This window comes from Pieris rapae, chromosome 2 (genome assembly GCF_905147795.1).
Source record: "Pieris rapae chromosome 2, ilPieRapa1.1, whole genome shotgun sequence".
Taxonomy (NCBI): Eukaryota; Metazoa; Arthropoda; class Insecta; order Lepidoptera; family Pieridae; genus Pieris; species Pieris rapae.
The window spans coordinates 2,494,531-2,520,196 of NC_059510.1; the positions used below are offsets into that span (position 1 = coordinate 2,494,531).

At 33.5% G+C, this 25,666-nt stretch overlaps 5 protein-coding genes across 19 annotated transcripts in view; 2 read left to right on the forward strand and 3 right to left on the reverse strand.

Annotated features, from left to right (window-relative positions):
* On the forward strand, positions 1-1,545 carry LOC110995182 (putative thiosulfate sulfurtransferase, mitochondrial). The gene is made up of 4 exons (XM_022262229.2): positions 1-315; positions 457-648; positions 908-1,070; positions 1,141-1,545. The coding sequence occupies exons 1-4, from the start codon at positions 207-209 to the stop codon at positions 1,190-1,192; spliced, it is 516 nt and encodes a 171-aa protein (XP_022117921.1). The 5' UTR covers positions 1-206; the 3' UTR covers positions 1,193-1,545.
* On the reverse strand, positions 1,080-2,891 carry LOC110995183 (putative thiosulfate sulfurtransferase, mitochondrial). The gene is made up of 3 exons (XM_022262230.2): positions 2,621-2,891; positions 1,818-1,977; positions 1,080-1,513 (listed from the first exon to the last, which is right to left on the reverse strand). Exons 1-3 carry the CDS (start codon positions 2,793-2,795, stop codon positions 1,468-1,470), a joined length of 381 nt encoding a protein of 126 aa, XP_022117922.2. The 5' UTR covers positions 2,796-2,891; the 3' UTR covers positions 1,080-1,467.
* A 729-nt stretch (positions 2,892-3,620) lies between these two features.
* Positions 3,621-5,551, reverse strand: LOC110995168 (thiosulfate sulfurtransferase/rhodanese-like domain-containing protein 3). 4 transcript variants are annotated; one of them, XM_022262203.2, is made up of 4 exons: positions 5,530-5,551; positions 4,454-4,596; positions 4,030-4,192; positions 3,621-3,781 (listed from the first exon to the last, which is right to left on the reverse strand). In XM_022262203.2, exons 2-4 carry the CDS (start codon positions 4,590-4,592, stop codon positions 3,730-3,732), a joined length of 354 nt encoding a protein of 117 aa, XP_022117895.2. In that variant the 5' UTR covers positions 4,593-4,596; positions 5,530-5,551; the 3' UTR covers positions 3,621-3,729. The 4 variants fall into 4 exon arrangements, with proteins under 4 accessions (XP_022117895.2, XP_022117891.2, XP_022117893.2 ...); XM_022262199.2 differs by lacking the exon at positions 5,530-5,551 and adding an exon at positions 5,339-5,478; XM_022262201.2 differs by lacking the exon at positions 5,530-5,551 and adding an exon at positions 5,198-5,329.
* A 4,159-nt stretch (positions 5,552-9,710) lies between these two features.
* Positions 9,711-11,829, reverse strand: LOC110995187 (peroxiredoxin-4). The gene is made up of 4 exons (XM_022262238.2): positions 11,507-11,829; positions 11,094-11,211; positions 10,584-10,989; positions 9,711-10,309 (listed from the first exon to the last, which is right to left on the reverse strand). The coding sequence occupies exons 1-4, from the start codon at positions 11,667-11,669 to the stop codon at positions 10,253-10,255; spliced, it is 744 nt and encodes a 247-aa protein (XP_022117930.2). The 5' UTR covers positions 11,670-11,829; the 3' UTR covers positions 9,711-10,252.
* Positions 11,830-13,124: 1,295 nt separating this feature from the next.
* Positions 13,125-25,666, forward strand: part of LOC110995177 (histone-lysine N-methyltransferase 2C) — a 40,183-nt gene continuing 27,641 nt past the window's right edge. For 8 of the 12 annotated variants that reach the window (XM_022262215.2, XM_022262216.2, XM_022262221.2 and 5 more), the window contains exons 1-24: positions 13,125-13,270; positions 13,393-13,480; positions 13,648-13,855; positions 14,109-14,246; positions 14,414-14,722; positions 14,916-15,186; positions 15,664-15,778; positions 16,029-16,148; positions 16,470-16,645; positions 17,515-17,705; positions 18,302-18,429; positions 18,791-18,885; positions 19,144-19,399; positions 19,643-19,803; positions 20,085-20,237; positions 20,879-20,969; positions 21,457-21,616; positions 21,756-22,006; positions 22,339-22,434; positions 22,799-23,029; positions 23,586-23,705; positions 23,911-24,041; positions 24,726-24,963; positions 25,486-25,640. In XM_022262215.2, coding sequence (XP_022117907.2) covers positions 13,393-13,480; positions 13,648-13,855; positions 14,109-14,246; positions 14,414-14,722; positions 14,916-15,186; positions 15,664-15,778; positions 16,029-16,148; positions 16,470-16,645; positions 17,515-17,705; positions 18,302-18,429; positions 18,791-18,885; positions 19,144-19,399; positions 19,643-19,803; positions 20,085-20,237; positions 20,879-20,969; positions 21,457-21,616; positions 21,756-22,006; positions 22,339-22,434; positions 22,799-23,029; positions 23,586-23,705; positions 23,911-24,041; positions 24,726-24,963; positions 25,486-25,640 — 3,882 coding nt within the window. In that variant the 5' untranslated portion in view covers positions 13,125-13,270. The remainder of the gene's footprint in view (positions 13,271-13,392; positions 13,481-13,647; positions 13,856-14,108; positions 14,247-14,413; positions 14,723-14,915; positions 15,187-15,663; positions 15,779-16,028; positions 16,149-16,469; positions 16,646-17,514; positions 17,706-18,301; positions 18,430-18,790; positions 18,886-19,143; positions 19,400-19,642; positions 19,804-20,084; positions 20,238-20,878; positions 20,970-21,456; positions 21,617-21,755; positions 22,007-22,338; positions 22,435-22,798; positions 23,030-23,585; positions 23,706-23,910; positions 24,042-24,725; positions 24,964-25,485; positions 25,641-25,666) is intronic. The other 4 variants (XM_022262218.2, XM_045631857.1, XM_022262219.2 and 1 more) reach the window with 3 other exon arrangements.

Sequence of the window (25,666 nt, forward strand, 5' to 3'; positions counted from 1 at the left end):
TGTCATTTGTGTTTACTGGGTGTTGGAAGTTGGGAGTTGCGTGTAGACTTTAGAATTTATTATAGTCTGTGAAGTGTAAACTGTAATTAGACGTCTATTTAAATTTTGAAATTTTATTATAAATAGTAGTCAATTTTACATTTTACGCATATTTAGTAGGTTTAATTCCTTAATCCTTGACCTATCAAAACCATCGTTATTTCAATATGATCGGTCGTATTTTATCTCGCCGCACATTGGCGACATCTTATCAAGTTTTGAAAATATTATCAAATCAAAGTTTTATTTCATCAACCAGAAATGGTTCATTACAGTGTACGTAAACAATAGGATCTTGTTTTTGTAGGTTTTTAATTATACCGCAAGATTGCTGAATGTACTAATTTACTGAACATGTCCTGTCCTGCTGACAAAAATTGTATTTTTTAATATTATAATTGTATAATATTTTTTCAGCGTTTAACTATCCAACTTTAAAAAATTCACTAGTTCGCACATATGCAGAACAAGTTAAAGTTGAAGATGTTACAGTTGACTTTGAGTATGTTAATAAAGCAATAAATAATCGCAATATCCTAATTATTGATGTCCGGGAACCTGATGAAATTAAGGAACATGGAAAAATTCCGAATAGTATTAACATACCATGTAAGTTCTTATAGAATGTTAAAATTTACTGTATTTAAGTTATGTAGCTTTTTCACATTTAATGTTAAATTAGTTATTAGAATGATGAAACACAGACTCATTAGTTCAATTTTATAATAATGCTTATAAATAAAATCTATATTCATTACATACATGGAAAATATGTTGATTATTATGATTCCAGAGGCCCATGATAACTATTTATAGAAATTTATGATAAGAGTTATGTGAATTGTTGTTAAAATATGTTTCATTTCAGTGGGCAATGTAACACCCGTACTTAGTACTATGCCAGAAAATGAATTTGCTAAACAATATAATAAAGAGAAACCTTCAGATGACAGTGAAATAATTTTTTATTGTATGATTGGCAAAAGATCGGGTATGGCTCAGCAGAATGCTATCAACCTTGGTTATAAAAAGTCAGTATATCTATGGCATTGGTATTAATTGATAAGGAATTATCATTTAACATTTAATTTTGTCTTACAGTGCTAAGAATTATGTTGGAAGTTATACAGATTGGGCAAGTAAAACACAGTGAAATTTGACAATAAATGTTATATAGTTTGGAACTTGGTAACAAAATTGGTAATATTGACTTTGGTTATTGAATATAATTAGAAAATTCTGTTAGACCTGCTTGTAAAGTACATACTTGAACTGTATCTATCGTAAATAATGTTGTAAATGAATTATACTATATTTAATTTACCATATAATATTAAATCAAATTAAATGCATAAATATATTTTTTGTAAATAAATTAAATCTTAACGCCATAACTGCTAAATCCTATAATGTATATATTTGTATTAATTAATGGGTTGACCAGTCATCATAGCTCCCAATGTACACTTTAGACCTGAAATAAAGTTTATATCAAGAAACAAAGAATTCATTATTTATTTCCATGCAACACATGCATTAATAGCACTTAGTCATTTTTTTGTTAGTTTTACTAAATTATATGTACTTATTAATGTTAAGTTATCAGAGATATCTTGAAAAAAAAATATTGACCTGCAGCAAAAGATTAACTATTGCCTCATGCCATGTGTTCCTAGCTCACAATGTTGAATCAAGAAGTAGCCACTACTTCATTGTAGGCATTAATAAAACCATTTCTTGTCAGAGAGATAACACATTACACATTCTAAGATACATACTTTGAATACCCAAGTTCTAATGCATGCTCCACAGCCATAGTCGCTCGTTTTCCTGATTTACAGTAGAATATTATCTCCGCTGATTCTAAAGGTTTCTCGCTCAGGTAAGTTTTCTTGAAGACTTCCTCTGTCATTGAAAGAGCCTCACGTATAACTCCCACTGAAAAATATAAGTGAAAATTATTAAAAAAAACCTAATTCGTTTTGGTTAATACACAACGCCTTATATAATGCTATGAGCAATTACGAAATAATTTAGATTGTCCAGTCACTTTAGAATTCCTTTATTGGATTGATAGTTAACAGAAACGAAAATACTGAAGGTACATCGTTTCTATAAGTTTGAGATTGAAAATTCAAGCTGTGGGTACTACTTGCTCGCAATGCAGTACTTGTGTAAAATTTAATGTAGGTATATTTTACATTTCATTATAATGCAATCATCTTTCAGCAAGTAACAGTAAGTGTTTTGCTGAGATTCAAATGCAGGACGTCTTACCCTGAAATAACTAAAGACTTGGCCAATTCAGCTTCACGTTAATACACTAAGGGCCTGTTTCACAATGTATGGATAAAGTGCCAAATAGCTATGCAACACATAAATTATTCGAAAGATAAAAGTTCCGAATAAGATACTTCGCATTTCATGACGTATAGCGCTATCTGACAGTCGTGAAACGCAAAAATACTGTCTATCCTACCAATAAGTAACAAATAGCTTATTTGGAACTTATCCGGACATTGTGAAACAGGCCCTAAGTATATTTAATAGTAAAAATAGATACATGTACATAAATACATACCTGGTATATTTCTACTGGTCGGAATGTTCCCATCTTTAAATTCATCTGGATTACGTACATCGATTATCACTTTTGTAGGCTCATGAATGTACTTAAGCATATCGTAAAACTTAACAACTCTCGCTGGATCGGCCATTTTTGAATATTTACGAATAATCGTGCGCAAGATACTCATTTAATCCATCACACGAAATATGTGTTATTGGATTGACTAAAATTATCGTTTTTGTGATAGTGGTCCCTTGAAAGTTGCTAAGTAACTAGTATAAAACTTATCGAATATATTTATCATGATTACTCTGATAAATTTTCGTGTTCGGATACGTAAATACTCACCCACGGCGGCAACACGTTCGAAACCAAAGTGTTATTGGAATTCTTTCGAAACAGTTACATAAAGGATGATTGCAAATAAAAAAACCTAAGGGGATATAATGGAACAACTCCAAAATGACACAATATAGTGTTTTATGTTTGGTAAATAGGTAAGATAGGAGGTAAAGAATGGTCAAATAGTTTAAAATCTACAAAATACTATAAGTAACTGATTATAAGTAATCTATAAAAATAAACAATATTTAAAAATGACTGTTCGTCTGCAGAAGTTAGGCAAAGGCAAACTATATAATACACTAGATAAAAAAATTAAAACATATTCTAGAATGTCTAATAATATAACTAATTTGCAGCTAACTCTATAGATTTTTGTTCAGCTTTATTAAAGGCTCTTTAGTAATAAAGAATTATGACCTTCATTCATTTTGCGAGTCATGTTTTGATGAGGTAGTATTTGGTTATTTAGGCTTAAGGTCGTTTTTTGTTGAGAAATCCGGTTAGGTACATATTTAATAATAGAATTGCGTGAAAAATACGTAAATTAAGGGGCGAATTTCATAGGACTCTTTACGATTATAAATAGCTTAACCTACTGGAGCGTTAGAACGTAGTAGTATAGACGAGTGTATGTGACGAAGCCCCAGCAGATACATAAAACACATCATTTTGCGCAAATATTTATTTTAGGCCTTAAAATTATAGCATAACTGTAAAAAGATAATAGTGGTGATGGATCTCGATCATCGATTGAAGTTGTCTTCTCCAGTGATTGTTTACTTCTGCTTGCTTGACCAGTCCTCCCAACTTCCTAAGTACGACTTGGAGCTGAAAATATATGTTTTTATTTAACAAAATACATGGTTAAATTTCCTCCGGTGTTTTAAATAATTAAAATCACTATGACGCGTAATAAATGAAATGTTATAAATATTTTAGGTACTTTTGTATGTAGTAGGTATATTCCAATGCTTGTATCTAAAAATTAAGAATGTACATGACAATTATATTTTTACTATGACAATAAAAGGAAATCTTAATTATCACAAGATCATTTCAGTCAGATTGGTATTTACTTTGAAAATCCCAGTTTCAATGCTTTGTCAAGGGCCTCTTGAGAACGTCTCCCGGATTTGCAGTAGAAAATTAACTCGTCAGATGCTGACGGCTTTGGTCGTTGGTACTGTTTCAGGAATTCATCATCAGGCATCGACGCAAGAGTGTCGGATACAGTGTTTACTGAAAAGGAATACAGAGTACCTGAACCTGGTTTTGAAAACGTTCAATTCCTATATTATTAATCGTAATTTGATATAGCCAATATATTTAAGTAATGAAACAAATTATTCCAGCTGCTTGGGATATATACAACTTTTTGACCTTGGGGCCAGCCAGTTAAACTCAAGGTCTACAGGCCCTTTGGCCTGGAGACCAGCTGTTTACCAACTTTCATCCTTAGTACACGTAACTTTCCGAATTTTATCTTTGGGTTTTACTTACAGGGTATATTTAAACTGGAAGGAATTTTGCCAGTTGATTCAATTTCATCTGGATTGCGTACATCAATTATCACTTTCTCGGGCTCGTGAATGACCTTCAACATGTCTTCATAACTCACAAATCTCACCGGGTCGACCATTGTGCTGAAATGACGTGATTGTAAATCAAAACAGTGTTGAAACAATGCAAGTTTGGATTACACTGTGCGACAATGTGTATCTGTGGTTTTTTTTCAGGAATATTATCCTAAATTTAATTTTCCGTGATTTGATCATTGGGCACCCTGATATAAATTAATTTACATAATCGGTTTCCACAGATCTTTATATAACTATAATTATATTAACATTTTTAATATATTTCTGATATCTATTATTGTATTTTGAAGTCATTTAAATTTAATAAGTCCAATCGTTTACATCGCTATCATTTATAAGTTTTAAATTTGTTAAGGACTTTAAATAAATTAATTAGTACAATTAAATATAATTGGCACAAACCAAAAAAACCTTAAAACACTAATTGTATATACTAATTTCATAAATAGCGGTTGGTAACTAATGCTATGAAAGGTGGATTTACCTGATGCGGTAGACCGGTTTTGACATATGAAAAAATATGAATTTGTTGGAAAACCGTCTCATAATTTCTAAACTTACCTATTGCTATTTGAATTACCCATTAACTTAAAACGATCACAACTGATACAAAAATCTTAAAGCTTCTAAATATAACTTCGTATACCTGTAAAATTGATAGAACTATAGGTACTATTGTTTAACACTTCAGTATTTTATTTGCTAACGTAGACTGTAAATAAACTGTTTATATACTAGAGCTACGTGTGATGTTACTATCTGTTCACGTGATATAATTGAGATATACCTGTCATTAATCTTTGAGCAGACCAAATGGAGGGGAGATAGATTTGCCATGCACACGATACCAATCGCAAAAAGTGCATTTATTGAGCGCAAACTCTCCATGACCACAACACAATATGCAAGTGCAATAACCGTACAAATGCAATTTATATCGACTACAATTCACTTAGAATGAATTATGTAAGCACTGACCTGAGTTGCGAGTATCAATCTGACCACCCAAAGTTGTATTTGATTTAAAATTGTCTAACAAAAAACTTATGATTTGGCAAACAAAATTGTAGTGGAACCGGTTGCTCACAGCAAAACCCTGATTTTATGTTACAGAGGTGACTGAGCAGTGGCGTCAACTGATGGTAAATAGCCTTCGCGTCCTCCAAAAACTTTAGTATAGCTCGCGTCGACTGTCGACAATAATTACTGAATCAATAAAATAGTGCCGCAGCGATGGCAACAAGAAAGCAGAAATAATAAATGAAAAATAGCCTTTCAAGCTTGGAGCTTCGATTATTATCGGTCTTTTAAAGAACTCATAAATAAAATTTATTGGACTTACTTTACAATGTATTGGGTAGTAGTTGTTTCCATGATAAATCTGTAACTCTTATCTGACATCAGTATTTATTAGTTGAATGCATACACTAGTACTGATTGGCTGAATGACTACAACTACAAGATTTAATAACCTTAATTGATAGATATTAGCAACTCGGGCAGATATATTGCCAAGTACCAAGTAAGTATAGTACGCGCTTATTTTACTATGAAAATATTTTAAAACAAATTATACAAGAGAAAGTTTAGTATATAAAAAAAGTTGTTTAAAAAGGTTTTGCTACACAGCTTCCTTTGCTTCCTATCTTTGGCAAGTCTTTGCCAAAGAGGACCAGTTGTTTTTTTAAAGACATCCCACTGCGCGCATGGTCTACCTGTAAGCGCAGGGCTTGGTGATGTAGCAAGTCCAATGAGTGAGTTTTTTCTCTCTGGCCTCTGAGCAGGTGTCGTGTCCATCTCCATTTGACTTTTGCATGCATGAGCCTTTTGGCTCTGGCCATTGCGTTTTTTTTTTTTATAGAACAGGGGGCAAACGGGCAGGAGGCTCACCTGATGTTAAGTGATACCGCCGCCCATGGACACCCTCAATGCCAGAGGGCTCGCGAGTGCGTTGCCGGCCTTTTAAGAATTGGTCTTCCCATTTCTTCTTCCCTTTCTCCTCGTCTTCCTTTGGATAGGCTCTTTTCCTATCGTTGAGTCTGCTCCATTCCATGCTTCTGTGGCAAGTCACAAGCTTTTGACTTGTGACTTGCTCACTGGTCCAAGTATCGGTTTCCTTATTTTCAACATTTATGTTTTTCCACATTTTCGTCTAAGATTTGGTCACTATTATATAATAAATTACAGATTAATATCTTATCGAAAGTTATCGCTATGACTAAAATTTGACAACAGACAAGAAGTCTTTTATTGATTTATCGAATTAAAACTGATGAAATATTGATATATCGCATATTTCATCAGTTTTAATTTTAAATTTGATTACCACCCAGAATTTTTTATACCTACTGATGCGATAAATATAATAATTTCTTTATAATCAGTAAGTATAATATCTAATAACGCCACGCCATGCACTTTACGCTGCGAATAATATAGATTAAACTAGGCACCCATATACTACAATTAATAGAAAAAAAATAGCTTCAGTTTGATATATCTTCTATACATATAAAAATGAATCCCTATTTCCCTTGGTCACGGCATCACGCCTGAACGGCTGGACCGATTTCGCTAATTCTTTTTCTGTTCTGTTCGTTATTATCAGGAGAAGGTTCTTATGATTGAAAAAAATAAGGTAACCACCGCATAAAATTATTAAAATTTGACATAGAATTGACTGAATGCGTGCTGCAAATATAGTCAAAGAGAAGATAAAAAAACTAAGAATGTTGTATACCATAAAGCATTAGAATAAAAAACACTCTTTTTATGAATTATACCAATTCAAATTCAATATTCATAGTCATAACTATCGGATCAGCTAAACCTGACAAGTTTATATAATAGAACAATTAACTTAATAAAAACTAAAATCTGCTCATTTATGGCGTCTAAGGCGGAACAAAGTTCGCCGGGTCACCTAGTAAATTATAAATGTACGTTATGAACGTATAAATGTATCGAAATGGTACCTGTTTACACCTAGCTGCGAAGAAGTGCGGCCACGTAATCAACGGCAACTGTATTTTTTTTGAATCTTTATGTAAATTGCCGTCGACGTTGACGATGTTGACGATTTAAAGTAACAAAAAAAAGTAAATAAAGCAATCATGAGAACGTATATAATAGTTTGTTGCTCTTTTGTACGTTTGTTTAATTTGAAGGTCGATAGCAAGACCAATCATTTTATCTTAGCAGCATTTTAAAATGCTGAAGATTCATATTATCAACATACCTACAGGTCACCTTCAGGCTTCAATATCGACTAAGGATTCCGAAAGTAGAAACAATGTCATATAAAATGTGAGAAACTGCTTCTATTATTTCTTATTAGTCATCATACATTTAACTTAACATCTAATATTAGAGGAACGTATTTCATCACACCAAAAAAAAGCGGGAAAATTAACTTTATTTAGTATTCTAAGTTTTAATATATTAGGTTTTAACAACACTTTATTTTACGTTTTATAAATTCATACTATTAAACTGGAAAATATTAGTTATTCCCACTTTTCATTTACCAATTAGGCCGTATTACATTGTCTTGGTTCAGATGTTAACATTTACAAAATATTATATTCGATATATGTATAACACTTAAATAAAATAAATAATGTAATACTTATTTACTTAACACGAATGACTATGATAGCCGTAAAATAAATTCGTTTTAATAACACATTTGTAATCCAAAACCTTCTCAGTCTTGATTGCACGCAACCTCTTCACGCAAAATCTTTAACAAGAAATATAGATTTATATTTATCTTATATTCAGGAGCGTAAGGGCTTTTTGGGCTGCAGCCCAGAGCCCTTACGAGCCCCAGTCCCCACTGAAAACAAGAGGCGATATTTTTAATAAAGAATGAATTTAAAATCATAATGTTGGAAACCCTGAGATCAATCAACTCTTACGCGACTATCGTATTTAACGGGGATTCCCGTCGCTTATTTTGTGTTTTGTTTTGTCGTGTGTGCATGTGCGTCTGCTACGGGGCACTTCCCTGTAATAGCCCAGAGTGGAGAGCCCCATAAATTTACGAACCGCCCATGTTTATATTGAACTGGGCCTCGACGGTTTGTTGCCTTGACTATAATGATGTGTGAAATAAACATTGCTATTATTATTTTGCAGGCTGTTAAAATCACAATTCAGAAATCTTTTCAGCACAAGGAAATGCCCAAAAGACGAGCACCTAAAACTAGAAATTGTGTAGTCTACATAATAATAATACCTACTAACGATTGGGTTTGGTAAGTTCGAAATTTAATAGGTTTTCTTTGAAATTTCCTCATTTGCTTGTTATAATACAACAGGATACTTAACAGGGTGCATTTATGTTATTCAGCGAGCTTTCGTTTCAGCTATTCAAAATCATTTATTCTTGTAGGTAACACAATGTACACTTATGAACGTCAAAAAAAGAAATATACATTAAATCCTAATTTTACATTTACTGCCAGTTCTCAAATCAAGGGCGTAGAACGGAAGAGAAGAACTGGCAATAAACACTCCGCCACTCTTTTTAATCGCCAGGTTTTCTCTTTTACTCAACGTTTGTAAGGAGCTGCAACCATGTTCCATATGACATCTTGAGTAATAAAGATTAATAAAATAAACTGAAAACAAAGATTTGTTCCCTGTCAGCAGGAGGCATGGTGGAATAGGAGCACGCACTTACATACTCGTGAGAACAACAATCGCTAAAGAAAAAAAAGAGTACTTTTTTCTCTAGCGATTCTTATTTTGTGAACCACTCGATGTACTTGTTCTATAGTATCATGTTTTTTCCAGAAACCAAATTGCTGATTGGGTATAATATAATCATGTTTTGATCCAGAACTGGTTTTAATCTCCGCAAAAAAGTTTTTTCAAAAAATTTTGACATTGTAGGGAGAAGACTTATAGGCCTGTATGAGCTAGGTTCTGTTGGTAGTTTCTCTGGCTTTGCAATCATAATTATTTCTGATATCTTTGGGTAGTAATTTTCTAAAAATGGCATTGAATAACATTGTTAAAAGTACTATTACTTTTCTAAGTAGTTTAATAATAACATAGTTAGGTATTTGCAGATGAGTTTAAGTTTAACCAGATCATCAACTACTGATCCATGAATAATAAAAGAAAACTTCATGTTTAGAAAAACATATAAAATGTATTATAAAGTCTCTTATATAATAAATTGTGATGACTTCAATGTATAAAATACTAATAAATTAGTTACGAAAATAAATTGCTTCTGATAAAATACCTAGTAGTTGTTCATATTATACATTATGACGTAAAAACAGTTGAAATACATGATTAATTTATTTTTATTAGTTTCGTGATTATTATGCAAATTGATGAATAGCACCTTGTTAAAAATAGAGGGAATTATTAATTTGTGACAAAAACTTTATATTCTGCCCTAAACATGCCCTTAAAATTTTATATAATATAAATGCAATAAACTATCACACTATTGTAATCATATTTAGTAGTCTCGAAAGGCAAAAAAAAATGTGTAAATTCGAAATAGCAAGATACTGTAACATTAGATTGATGTTTAAAGGAATCAGTCAAGTTATTTTAACATATAAGGGAGTTAAATCATTTAAATAAAGTGATCATTCATAGAGTTTACACAGTATGTATAAACAAAACTTAAAAAGATAAATATTAAGTGTTTTTTATATAGGAAACAATGGCTCCATCAGTTTTTGGAGACTTTTTCAAAGTACTTTCTTTTTTCCTCTGGGTTTGGTATAATCTGTAATCAAAATAATTTGTATAAAACATTTGGAACACAACATGTGCATATAATTAACTTATCTCTTTGAAGCTATATTATGATAGATAAGGGGAGGAAAAAATGTTGATAAGTTCAATCAAACCAATCAACCTTGCTATTGTTAATAAACTTCTAAAACAGACAATAATTTTGATTATCAGTGTTCCGACTAATTTAGCTAGATTTTATATTTAAAAATTAAGAATCTCTACTGAACATATATATATATTTACTTATAACTGCTCATACTCACAGTGTCTTGACCTGGTTTCCATCCAGCAGGACAGACTTCCCCATGTTTGTCGGTATATTGGAAGGCTTGGACCAACCTCAGTGTTTCATCAACTGATCTACCAACTGGCAAGTCATTCATAGTTATCTGTCTCAGAACCCCCTTATCATCAATAATGAAGAGACCTCGTAATGTATGTCCTAAATCTTCTAAATATACACCATACTCTTTAGCTATAGAATGTGTCAGATCACTCACAAGTGGAATATTAATTTTACCAAGTCCACCTTCCTTACGGGGAGTATTAATCCATGCTAAGTGTGTAAAATGGGAGTCAACAGAACATGCCACTACTTCAGTATTAAGTTTTTTGAACTCTTCAATTCTTTCTGAGAAAGCCAATATTTCAGTAGGGCATACAAAAGTGCTGGAAAAATATTAAAAATATATATAAAAACAGTTTGGAAAATTTAAAACCATTTTTCGGTTTAAAGCAAAGCTTATTCTGCAATATAAAATGTTGATACTTACAAGTCTAGAGGATAAAAGAAAAATACTAAATATTTCCCTCTGAAACTTGACAGTTTTAATTGGGTGATTTCTCCATTTACAATAGCTGTTGCTTCCCACTCAGGGGCTGGTTTTGAAACTGAAAACAAATCACTCTAATATATACTTTATTCATTATGGATACCTCTCAAGTTACATTATAATACAAGTTACAGTGTAACGGTATTTTAATCAAAATCTATCTGACTCCTACCTCTTTTAGACGGTTTACGAACTTATCAGAATTACATAAATTGCCTTAGTTACTTAAATAACCAGTATTTGAATGGCCAATTAGCCATATGTACGTTAAAAAATTTAAGGGTACTGAATCCAGCTAAGCTATAAAGCTTCTTATGTTTATAATACAAATAAAGGATAGATAACAATCTTACTCATAGCCTTAGTAAATTGTAGTTTGTGGTCAATTTTTCTTGCTCCACCGGGAAATACATTGCCGCTTCCAAAAGAATAACAAGAATCAGATTCAAATAAAGTTGAATTACAGTAACTTGTAAAACATACAAGTAAAACAGGTAGGATTATTGGTTTTACCATTATAAATATTTATAAACTTATGAAAATATATTTATATATCGATACTCAAATTATTTAGAAATATTCAACCAAAAGGATACCAAACCAACAAACAACCGACACGTTACCACAAGTCAACAATTTGACCGGTTACCGGTTACGACTTACGGGTTACCTCTCCGCCAACTTCAGCATGCATCGGTATTCGGTACTCGGCTGTCACCAGTCGGTACAACCGAACCGGCCAACCAGGCCATCCTTTTTGTTGCCATTTTTTTTGACATTGACATTTATCAGTTGTCAATTACACTTTTAGCTTGAACAAAATCTTGTAAGCGAAAACCAATAGCTTCTCGTATTTTCTATTTTTTTCTTTAGTTTATCTTGAAACTGCTGTTTTCATAATATATATAACTAATTTGTACACATTATGACTTTTATATTGCAGTTTTCATGACATAACATTTGACAATTGATATTTTTCATACTACAAAGTTATTTACGGTTATTGTGCTTCACAAACCGATAATATCGATTATATTATAAATCAAGAAAAAAATTTAGAAGATGTCATCAGAAATCATTTCAAATGGTTTCATATTTCTCTCAATATCATATATAATATGCATACGTAGAACTTAGGGTACAAAAACCGCCTTTACTCTCTTTAGTGATATTGGTCGTGACCTGCAGGCGCTTTACCGCCCCGCAACGGTGCAAGCCGAGGTTCAAGTCTCACAGAAGACGCTCTTGCGCTAGTCGCAGGAAAAACGACCATTCAGATCGAGCTACTCTCACTAAAACAGCCCGAGCCGTATTACAAAGGCCCTTAAGGGCAACAGCGAGATTCCTTCCAAAATAATGGTCCGCACGGAAACTTTCTGCCAACATTTACGATATTTACCTTTTTTCGCAAATAAGCATAACACAAATCAGCAACAGCCATTGTAAAAATTGCCAATGGATCTATCAATTGTATTTTTACTACATGCTATATATTATTTGTTATAAAAAGAATAAACGTTATTGTGACTAAAAAACTTAGTTAAAATTTTGCAAGATTTTTGAGCTCTAAAAATTTATCATGGCAACAGGATTAACTGAGCTACAGATTGTATACTGATAGTTTGTGAAAAATAAATGCTGCCATTAATTATAATAATATTTCAACAAATAATAAAATAAAATATCAAACTGACGGTTATTATTATATGAAATTGCACGGATCTGTTTTGCCTCAACAAATAACGAAAAATTGAAATGCAATGCGATAAATTAGAAATCGATAAAAAATGAGCAACTTCATCATAATGTTGAAAAATAAAATAAAATACATATATGAGAATAATTAAGAAGTTATCTACCTTTCCATATTTGGAGCAACTAGGAAAATGTAATTCAAGCTTTTACGGTTTTTAACCGGTAATATCTATTCACACAAATTATAAGCACAGCACTACTTCCGTTTGCACTTGCTGTCGCAAGCGAGTGTTGTACATAATTTTATTTTCCATTATTTTTATAATGATGAATAAAGAAACATGAAAGCAATGAATTTAAAATCAATTACAAAAGTGTTTTCATAATTTTAGTTCTTTACAAGTCCATCGCAAAGCATTGCGGTGAGTTTTTACAGTGTATCCACTTGTCGATCATTATGGCGGTCATTACATTATTGTTTGGTGTAAAGTTTGAGCTTCCAATACTACTAAACAGTATCGTTATTATTGAATATACATTTTAGATGGACGTACCGGATGAGGGAGTCTTAGACGTGGATTCTTTAGCCGACGATGGATCTGATGAGGAATGTGAAGCGCAACCGTCTTCAGGTTCGTCCCAAGTAAAATTTTAATGAGACACGATTCCTGTTCTGTTTTTTGTTTACTTGCTTCGTTTCTGCTTTTTATGAATTCTATCAAAATCTTTATTTATATTTTGCATGTTTATATTTTTATTTATTTATCTAGATGGTTTTACGTATTGTGAAATTCTACAGACTTTTATGCAGGCGCAGCATCAACACCGACGTCATGTGCGTCATCTCCACGAGGTGAAGAGCCAGCCTCACCTCACGGTGCTATATCCCAAACACAATTTTTTCATCAAACATACACTCGTCCTTTTTTCACATCTGGGCGACGGGGCCCTGGCAGGCCACGAAAAGAAGGTGCGAAATTGGCACGGGAAGGAAAAATTGTTAGAAGGTAATATATTTAATAATCAATATAAAAATATTTATTAGAAGAATCTAACATTGTATTAGAACTTCATATGAATCTGAATTGATATTGAGTGTGTGAGATATAAACAGTTCAGTAATTAAAGAAATTAAGACATAAGAAGAGTTGAAGGTACAACAAAGAAATAATTTCAAGGAGAAACATACATGGATTTTGTTTTTCCTGAAACAAGCACTTAAAGTATAATAATTCAGTATAGTCATTTATCTTTTCATAGATATAGAGGAGTGCCAGGTACAGTTCGAGGTGCAAAAAGACATCGTACCAGTAGAGATGATGCTTTAGATGACATGGGTGAAGATGATGATTTCACTATGCCAGCTCCTGAAGAGCCTCCATATATACCCGAAAAATGGTAAGTTACACAACATGAATCAAATATTGAAATACCTGTAGAACTTGTACATGCAGATATATCTCATTATGTATATATGTATTTTGTATTTACTGTATAAAGAAAAAGTTAATTAAAAATGTTAATTTTACATGTAGAACCCTGATTCCTAATAAATTAACATTTAGGCCGGGAAAAGTTTGTGCTCTATGCAACCTCAGTGAACGAAGCCAACTAGGGCAAGGGGAAATGAGACAGTTACCATGTCATGTTGAAGAAGAAGGCAATATAACTCCAGGACCAAACTCTGGTGGAGTTACTCCAAGCAGCATAAGTGGTGGAATTACTCCTGGAAGTATTACCCCTACTACACCTACACCTAGCACCCCTACAAACATGCCGGCTGGATTAGCCTCACCTCCGCTTGATATGATGGATGTGAACCTGCAGCAAGCTTTACCTTTAAGTAGAAGACAGAAATCATTTAATAAATGCAAGTAAGTATAAAAAGGGATTTTTGATGTAAGGAACTATTATTCCTATAAATATAAATGAAAATCCTATTAATTTAAAATAATGATCATTATGTTTAAATTCAGTATTCTATGTTTTAGTAGATTTTTTAAGAAAAAAGTTGTAAATTTTTAATAACAGCTTTGTCTTAAATTGTCTATTATCAATCTATAACAGGACCCCACTTTACAACATGGAACATACAGATGAGCTATCAATCATTGGTCATCTGGAATCATTGGAATTGCCATCATTGGTGTCCTTGGGAATGATTTATATCCATCGTTGTTGCCTGGAATTCAGCCCGCCTTTTCAAGATGAGGTGGCATCAGGACCTGATGATGATAAGGAACAACTAGAGGAAGCGAGGGTTAAGGGGATTGTGACTGCTGCTCTCTCTCGAAAATGTTCATTCTGCCAGAGGCATGGCGCAAGCATACCATGCAAGGTGAGGCTTTAGATCTTATAATAATAATAATAATAGCCTTTATTTCCAAAAAACTTTAAAATTAGGGGACAATAAAAAGTCATTCACTTAAGTTTTGGTTTGTCCACCGTTGGACATAGGCCTCCTCCTTCCGGTTCCACTCGCGTCTGTCGCGGGCCAGGCGCGGCCAGGTAACCCCGGCGACTGCGATGATGTCATCTGCCCAGCGTCGGCGTGGGCGCCCCTGCGGCCGGCTCGTGCCGCGCGGGTACCAGTGCAGCACTCTCTCGCTCCATCTGTTGTCACTTGTTCTTGCTGTGTGCCCTGCCCAACGCCATTTCAGGCGGCACACCATTTTTGCCGCGTCTATTATTTTTGCTTTAGATCTTAGTAATAGAAAACATTAATAGATATTTATTTGAAATATAATGGAAATTATAATATTGTTTAATATTAAAAATGTATTCATGTATGTAGTAATATATTTGTCTTTTACAGATGAGTTGCAGTAAATATTACCATTTGCCGTGTGTTCTGGCATCAGGAGGTTTAATGGATTTTCAAAATAAATCATCATTTTGTAAAGATCACCTATATCAGGCTCCACTTGTTGGTACGTTTACTTCATTTTATGTATAATTTTTTGTATAATATGATTATGTAAAATTTTAATTCCTAGAATCAGTCAGTATTAAAAGTTACAAGCTACATTACTAGTCTAAAAAAAGTTAACGGCAAATGAGGTCCTATATATTCCACAGATTATACATAAGTATTCTATAAGCACAGACTACTACTTACCTAATTTAAAATTGGTTTGTTTTTACCTGTTCACAAAGTATATTTGTTTGGGATTTTCTTAGGTACTGCCGATATCGATTGTCGCACTTGTCGCACGATCGGGGATATGTCGAATCTAATGACGTGTGTGGTTTGCGGTGGACATTATCACGGGACTTGTGTCGGTCTTTCACAATTACCGGGTTAGTATATTTAATTTCGACTCCAATATGACAAAGAAAGTCCAACATAATTAAACGTATAATTAAAGAAAGCCATTGTTTTGACTTTTTCAGCTAGTTGCTAAAAATACATTCATATAATTAAATAGTATATGTAAAAAGAGTTTTTAATTATCTTAACCTTGGCATTTCCAAGAATAAATTCAATAAAAATTTATTTATTCATGGTAACTATATACACTTATGAACAACAAAATGTTCATTCATAAAAGCAATACAATACTTAATATACATTGTTTTATATTCTTCCATAAAAAGCATTTAATAACACTTATCTGTTAGGCGTCCGCGCGGGTTGGTCATGTCGCTCCTGCCGCGTGTGCCAAGTGTGTCGGGGCGAAGCCCTAGGTGGGCCGGAGTCTCGTGCCGTGACGTGTGAGCAGTGCGATAAGCTCTACCATGCGATGTGTTTGCGACCCGTTATGGCTACTGTACCCAAGTATGGCTGGAAGTGTAAGGTAAGCGATAATTTACAACATTTGACATTATAATTAATCGTTTATATAAAAAAATGGAACATTCGGATTGATTCATTATAAAAAAACGCGCTATCAGTCATATAAAAGTAGGCTTACAAATGTCATATAAAGTATTTTTAATAAGAACTTTTTCATAATAATAAGTTACAGTCAAAGTCTGTTGTAACCGATTAAACCGATAGACGTTGTTATTAAGTACCTAATACATAGAATTCAGCCGGGACCTTAGATTTTTGGTCAATAGAACCGTCATGTTGTTCTATACGGTATCGTCGTGATTTGATTGTGGTCAAAACATAATTTTTTAAATACGCTACCACGCTATAAAGGCACTAGGCGTTTAAAGTTATAGACAAGAGAAATATTCTTGATATACTGGTAGATTGATCGAATTGGTTCTTATTTCATTAAAAACAATATTATCTTATAAAAACATATATTTTAACTTGAGAAAGAAGCAAAAATGAACCATACTATACGATCCTAATTCAAAATTGATTTACATTTGTGCCAAGAAAAAGATATTCATAAAATCTGATACAAGCCAAGAGGCTGATTGCAGGTGGTTTAAAAAAAAATTGTGCAAAAATGATAAAATTTATTCTATTCAAACATAACAAATTACTTATCTAGTCTATTTTTGATTCCTATCATTCCTTATTTTATTCTAATATTGTGACGTAATGAACTTACGTATTTAACGATTTGTACGTAAGCGCGCACGCAGCTCTTGGTTCCAGTAAGGCAGTCCCTTTCAAAAAGTTTTTTTTTTCAAAAAAAAGTTTTTTGTTTCAAAAAAGCGACACGCCCTTTGCTGATTTTCATATAAAATGTAATTCTCTCTACAGTGCTGCCGGGTGTGTTCCGACTGTGGTTCCCGATCACCTGGGGCTGGTCCTTCGTCCCGATGGCACGCTCACTATACAGTGTGTGACTCGTGCTACCAACAACGGAATAAGGGCTCCTGTTGTCCTCTCTGCCGTCGGGCTTACCGGGCGGCGGCGTATAGAGATATGATACGCTGTGTTGCTTGCAGGCGGTAATTATTTTTATAATAATTTGTGTAGTGTGTATGATTATTATTCCTTCCAATTGGTAGTTTAAAAATATATTTTTTAGTTATATTTAAAACTGAATTGTATTTCTTTAATCTCAGCGTCAACACGAGCATCATACAGACATTAGGTTGCGATGCTTAGATAATAAGAAAAAAGGTATATTATTTATGCCTTTTACATACATTATATACCTTCGAGGGGAGGGGCTATAGATTTTCAAAAATGTGAAAAAAAACTGTGCCATGGACATACTCGAGCGCGTCAGCTATTGATAGCATCCATGGCTTACGTTTTTTTAATAATGTGTTTTAATCTAATTGTTTGCATCGTGGTACGTTAAGGTTGAAAATGAGAAAAAAAAATCGATCGCGTCAGTTTTTACTCCCGGTCCTTATTAGAATGTGCATCTCATAATCTGAATCACGGTGTAGTTAATCTCGAAATCCCCTCTTGGGCTCCCTTCCTATAAGAGATTAAAATATACTTAAATTATAATTATTTCGTATTGAATTGAAAATGAAATTGAAAGTTCTTCTTTATAATTAGTACAGATAAATAAATAAATATATTTTAATAGGTTTGTTCATGGTATGTGCGACCCTGAAGCGGATCCGCAACAATACAGACTGAAAAAGGAACAAAATCCAACATATGACTACACGTGTCCTCTTTGCAAGACTCAAATGCTAGCTTCGAAGTCTGGATGTAAGTATCTATTTTTAGTCAAATTAAAGTTAAAGACTGACACGCCGAGCAGGGCTACTCTGTAAAACTAATACAAATTTCATATGATACACTTGTACTAAGTTATGACATTTATGTCAATTACGAAGAAAGTCTTTCGATATCTTTAGCGCTGATGTCGTACTCGAAATTATACAAATTATGCATTTGAATTCTGTTACATGGTACGAAAACTTGAATTTGCGGGGTAGACCTGCAGTGCTTCTAGGAACAAGAAACTCATTGGATTTCTTCATATTCCGATCGTCGGGAATGTGATGGTTTGGTTTTTGTAATTTAATTCAATAAAAGAGTATTTAATTTCTGTTTTTTTTTCCTATAGCGTTTGATGACGACAACATGGCTTCCACATCCCAGGATTCGTCTTTTGGCGATGAGAATTCACAAGAACAAGATCCACTCGCCATTGAACCTAAGGTATATAGATGAAGCATTTTAACAATTATAGACTAATCTAGAACTACCTTTAAAAAACCTATAAGAGTTTTTTCATTTAGTATATTTTTTAATTTTTCTTTATGATATTATAAAAAATTGTGTAAGCACATTTTTTATAACAATTCTATTAAATTTCATATATAAACTTTTGATACACCTATTTAAAAAACTGGTGTTAGATTTTATCTTTAAAAATACTTCATGTAATTACACTGTTCTCTGTATATATATATTCAGACCGACATTGGGCTCGGCAAAGGCAAACCCTTCTCGGTATCCTCGAAAGTGGCGAAGAAGAAAATTGGTGGTTTCAAGCTAAAGGGCGGGTTCCCTCCGGCCGGAAAAATGGGATTTCAAAAACGCCAACGTTCTGTTTTGGAGTTTGGTAGAAAACGAGGCTCGAAACCCAAGATGAGGGGAGTTTTCGGTGTTCCCGGACTTGGACTGCAAAGGCCACAGGCTCCGGATAATAAAGCGCCTGAAGATGATCCAGGTACAAATACTATTATATAGTTAGCATGTAAATAAAATGTATATATCTTGAATTATGTTTGAAATTAAAAAAAAAGTGTACTTGTTTTGTTTTAACCATCCGAATTCACATTGGCTTTAAATGGATATGAATGTTGTATGGTTATTTTTAGGCTGGCTTATTTTTATACTGTTCCGTACATATTATAAGCGTTTTAATTTATATCCGGCTCGAAGGACCAATAAACCGATTCTTTTGTTACAGGAGTGGAAAACAAGTTAGTACTTTGTTCGAGCAAAGACAAGTTTGTGCTAACTCAAGATTTATGTGTAATGTGCGGCGCGATTGGAACCGATTCGGAGGGTTGTCTCATTGCGTGTGCCCAGTGTGGGCAGTCTTATCACCCTTACTGTGTTAATATCAAGGTGAGATGTTTATCGATTTATTTATTTATTTTCACTACATTTTCCTATCTTAACAGTAATTACTAATACGATAGAATTCCAAAATCCCACACCAACTATTCTAGATAAAAACATTTAAAATATTAAACTTATATTCCTAAATCTATCTATCCATAACTAATAATATAACTAGCTAATAATAATTTCATTGGTGGGTTGTTTTATATTTATATTTACATTAAATTAGGGAACAGTTTAAGCCTTATCATAAGTTTATAATAATATATTTTTTTAAATACCAGGTATCTCAAGTGATAGTGTCGCTCGGCTGGCGTTGCCTGGACTGTACGGTGTGTGAAGGCTGCGGGTCTCGCAGTGATGATGGATTACTTGTGCTCTGCGATGATTGCGATACAGCATGGCATACCTATTGTGCGCGGCCGCAATTGCCTGAGGTAACTTAGTCTTAACTTAAACGTTGAATTTGGCATACGGCAGTGAAATGTAGCATTAAGTCTACTCCGACTTACCCTTAGCGTCAGTTATTAGTCCAAGATTTTTCTATTTTTTATTACAACGTCTAATAATTTGTCGAACACCGGCTGCACCTACGAGAAATTGTCCTGTTACGCTTATTGTTCCGTTACGCACATTGTTCAGTTACGCTCATTGTCCGTTGCACCGCATCTATAGGCGGCTCGAAGAACTATGTATGCCATTGATGAAATATGAATGTTTTGTTTTGACGTTGTCACGTTAAACTATCGTCCTTAAATCGAGTTTACCGAACCATTTTTTCTATATGTTTAATACTTAATCTTTCCTAATAAACACAATTTTTAAACGAAATTTTTAAAAGTGTTTAGAATTTTAATACTAAGATTTTTTTATCACAACTTAATCTTTAAATGCCCATAAAGCATCCAAATCAAATGTCCTTGTTACGTTTATTATTAATTATTTGTTATGAATACATATTATATATTATAAACAAATTAAACCACAAACAAAATAATACATTTTTAATTACAGAGCATAATGTAATTAATTAAGGTAATTTCGGTTAATAAGCAATATTATTTAAATATTCAAACAGGTACCACGGGGTGCCTGGCGCTGCGAGCGTTGTAGAAGATGTCTCGTTTGTGGAACAAGAGATACTCAATTGTGGTGTGATAATTATACTGGTGAGAACAAATTTCTTATATAATATTTCCTTGCATTTAAAAACTACCTGAATTATATTAACATATTTTTATTTAACTCATATCTTGACTTGCCTTTATTTGAAAAACCAAATTTATTATTCTGCCTAACGCTTATTATTGTATTAATGTTTTGGTAATCACACAACGAATTGATGACATTCAGTTTAATAAACAAGTTAATAATCATCAAGATACAACTAGAAAACGTTATATTTTTTAATTTAACATATGTTTTGTATTCTTACACCCACTAACTTGAGTTATATAGTAAAAGTTCAAAATGTTTACGAAACTTAGAAAGGAAGAAATTAATAAAAAAAAATAGATTTAACTAAGTAATACCTGCGTGTGTATCTCTGTGATGGTGTGCCAGTGGTGCAGGTTATTTAGCGATATGGATATGCTTAATACTTCTTTCTTTTTATTCCGCGATAGCTTATCGGAACAATTTTCTTTTGTATTTTAGAATGCGCACCATGTGCATCGCTAGTGATGTGCTGCGTTTGTTCGGAGCCGTATTCGGACGGCGAATTGATAATTCAATGCGTGCCATGCGCTCGTTGGTTGCACGCTGCCTGCGATGGTGTACGCTCGGAGGCGGACGCTGAACTTTGCTGTCGGTCTGGGTAAGGATTTTTCCTTTTTTTTTTCTTTTTTCCTCATTAATATTGTTTTTTTCATGCTATTGACCTAGACTATGAAGTTAAAAGAGCAACTTAACGCTCCCAAATAAAATCTAAAGAAAAACTATAAATCTTTTTGTAGATACAAATGCTGCCTTTGCCGGGGTCGAGACATCCCCCCACCGCATTTAGCGAGGGCTATCGAGGCACCATCAAAACCAGCGGGACAGTTGACGGCTCTAGCATTGGGGTTGGCCGGAGAATACTATGTTGATGATGTATGTCTGTCACAACGCGGTGCACATCATATGAAACAGCTAGAAGCGGAACTCGGAATCACCCATACGAGACGCAAGCGCCGGTTCAAGCACGAAAATACTGAGAAAGATGCCGGTAAGTCGAATTTTATTTTTATCTCTATCTTTCTCTAACTCTATCTGTCCCTCTCTTTACGGCTTATTAATATCATCTATCTTTGTCACTCGCATTTTCTTTAAGATTTACATTATACTCACGTACGAAAGAGATTCTTTTTTTTTAAACTAAGAAACTATTTTTTGTTTATTTTTCAAACCATGAAAAATACTACTCGACTGATGTTTATAAATATAGAATCAAAATAATGAAACTCAACCATGACGCAATAGTATAATACATAGTTAATATATATGTATCATATTATGTCTAACTGGTGTTTTTGTGTTGGACGCTGGCTTTTGGATTAGAAATAATGGCATCTATTGAAACAGTGGTTCAGAACGCAGAAGGGGACGGTGATGACGGCAAACCTGACACGACCGCTGAAGTTAAAGAGGAGCCAGGTATTTAACTATTTAACATTCTCTCTCTCTCTCTCTCTCTCACTCTACTCATCTATAAAAAATACAAAACTTTATTATAACTAGTGTTATCAGTCTCTTTACTCAAAGTTGAATCTAGTTTGTTCCAATCAATAAATCTGCACAGATAATTATAAACATGTTATTTTATCTGCTTTCTGTGTCTGATTTACAATACGATTAAAAAGAAACTAATACAATATTCAAATATCTGTGTTAGGGTAAGAACATGTTATATTATTACTGACGTATTTTAATGAAAAAAAACCAATTATATATAAAGATCAGACCTTCAATACAATATGCTTTTTTAATCTTATCCAGTATAAAATTTTATATTAAATAGGTTTAGCGACAAACGCCAATCTAAAGGAGGGAATCCTATGGAACGTAGCGAACGATGGTCCGGTACCAGAGGGATTTACGATTTACACCACCGATTCGGGACTCACAGTACTTAGAAGAAAGAGACAGCGTAACCTCAATAAACTCGGGATTGGCGGGTTCGTTGTCCGACAGAGACAAACGACGTTGAAAGCTCAAGCGGATGAAGATAACGATGGGTCACAAAATGCAGGTAATTATGCGGACAAGTATTGTTGGCCTAGTGGCTTCAGTTTGTGACAGTTCAGTGACTTTTAACCTTGAGGTTGTAGGTTCGATTCCCGGCTGTGCACTAATGGACGCTCGAACGGTGAAAGAAAATATCGTGAGGAAAACTGCTTGCCTTAGACCCTAAAAAGTCGATGGTTTGTGTCTGGCAGAGCATCTACTTGCCTATTAGATTGAACAAATGTTCATAAAACAATGATATAAATTTTGATTTTTGTTTATACACTTTGTGTCTAATAACTATAATTATTTTTGTAAATACACACATCAATGGCGCTAGACCTAGGCCTCATATTTATGTATGTGTTCCGTGATCATTTCTAGTAGGAGTATTCAATTTCTATAGTTATAGTAAAATTTGTTAAATGAACTCGAATTTAAAGCATTATGATCAGCGAGAAGCTAATTGTTAAAATTTTAATACTTTTCGTCTTCTTTTGTTATTAGTTTATTATATCTAGTTGTTTTGGGAAAAGATTGCTTACATTTATTCCTACTGTATTCCTTAAAATTATTTCTAGAATCTCCTAGTAACAAACGCAAGCCTCGCCGCAAGCCGCGCTCCAAACTGATGGAACAGTTTCCCTCATACATGCAAGAGGCATTCTTTGGCAAAGATCTCCTGGAACCGAAGCCTGCAGGTATGTTGTATTTGCACTGTTATTAATAATGAGAAACCATACAATATTTTGTTAATTATTAAACAAATTGTTAGTTACATAATAAACATGCTCGTTTACTGTGGTGGGATTTCTGGGCCACCACCAAAGTTTTAGGGACTGATGAATGTTTGCCTGGGTTTAACAATGAAATGCATTTGTTGTTAAAATTTAGCAAAATATTCAGGTGATGAAAACGGTCAACGGTCCCCAGAATTGGGTGCGTTTGAAAATTCTGACTCGGACGGTGAAGACGTGCTCACGGCGTTGTGTACGTACACCGAGCGACATACTACGTCCTTTATTACGCTCAATCAGGTAATACTTATATAATGTATGTTGAACATTTTTTTTACTAAATATTTACTTAATACTTTTGTTGACTTAGGGCCTGTTTCACAATGTCCGGATAAGTTCCAAATAAGCTATTTGTTACTTATTGGTATGATAAATAGTATTTTTGCGTTTCACGACTGTCAGATAGCGCTATACGTCATGAAATTCGAAGTATCTTATTTGGAACTTTTATCTTTCGAATAATTTATGTGTTGCATAGCTATTTGGCACTTTATCCATACATTGTGAAACAGGCCCTTAATGACTTTAATACGCAGCTTTCGCGAGATGCTTAGCACTACGAATCACAATGTTTTATTACGCAATTTTGGTACCTTCAAACAATATAACTATTTAAATATTATGATCTTATTTTTGCGAATATTTGTTAATTCAAAGTAAACAAGCTTTTCTTTATACAAATAATCGTTAACTCATGATGATGATGATGATAGTCGGATTCTATAGTAATTAATTTTATTTAATAGTATTATTTCTGTTCTGGAATTGGAATAATCTGGAATAAAATCAGATCGGCAAATCTGTTCTTTGCGCTGTTTATTATTAGTTCGTATTCGTTCGTATTCCTTAGCTATTAGTAAAAATATCTATATACATATTTCATAAGTATACTAATACTCCTTTTTAATACTTAATACCATATAGGACGAAAAAGAAGTACTATGCACCCTAAAGCCTAAAGAAGAAAAGGAAGATTCTTTCAGCTCAATAACAGACATCAAAATAAAGACAGAAGGTGCTGAAGACTGCCAATTGAAGCATACAGAAGATTCCACCGCACTCAAAAATGCCATATTGGGTCCTCATCACACTGAAATGGACCAGGGAGTGTCGACAACTGATGGAGTGGCTCCGGTACCACCAAAGACGGAACCAAACACTGGTAAGTTTTTTTTTGTATTTGAGGGTAGGGGAAAAAAATTCAGAGCGGTTTTTTTGTTTCTGTCACAGGTTTTTTCAGCGCGAATAATGTAAACTAACACACACATGAGCACCCAGTGTAAATTATATGTAGTATTTCATTGTAAATGTATTGTTTTTTACTTATTGAACTTGAAAATAATCCAGTTGCCCATAACACTAAAATATTCTACACCAGCGACTGTATCAAATGCACTATGCAAAGCCTAAGGAAAAACCGTTTATTCATGTAGGTAACATAATGTACACTTATGAACGTCAAAAAAGATAAGATAAAAGATATACATTAAATGCTTCTAATTTTACATTTACTGCCAGTTCTCAAATCAAGGGCGTAGAACGGAAGAGAAGACTGGCAATAAACTCTCTGCCCCTCTTTTTAATCCAAGTTTTTTTTGTTTTACACAACGTTTGTAAGGAGCTGCAGCCATTACACCATATTCCACATGACAAAATTAAAAAAAAATCGAATTTTCTAATCCAGATAATGCATCGTCGTCACAATCGGCTATATCGCCAAAGGACGAGTTGTCTCTGCTTGGAGTAAACTTGGACGCGATGGTCCGTGACACATTACCGGACATGGACAGTAATGACGTCGATGAAATATTTAAGGGCGTGCTGACTGATGATTCGCAGGTGAGAATTTTTTTTTATAATAAAAA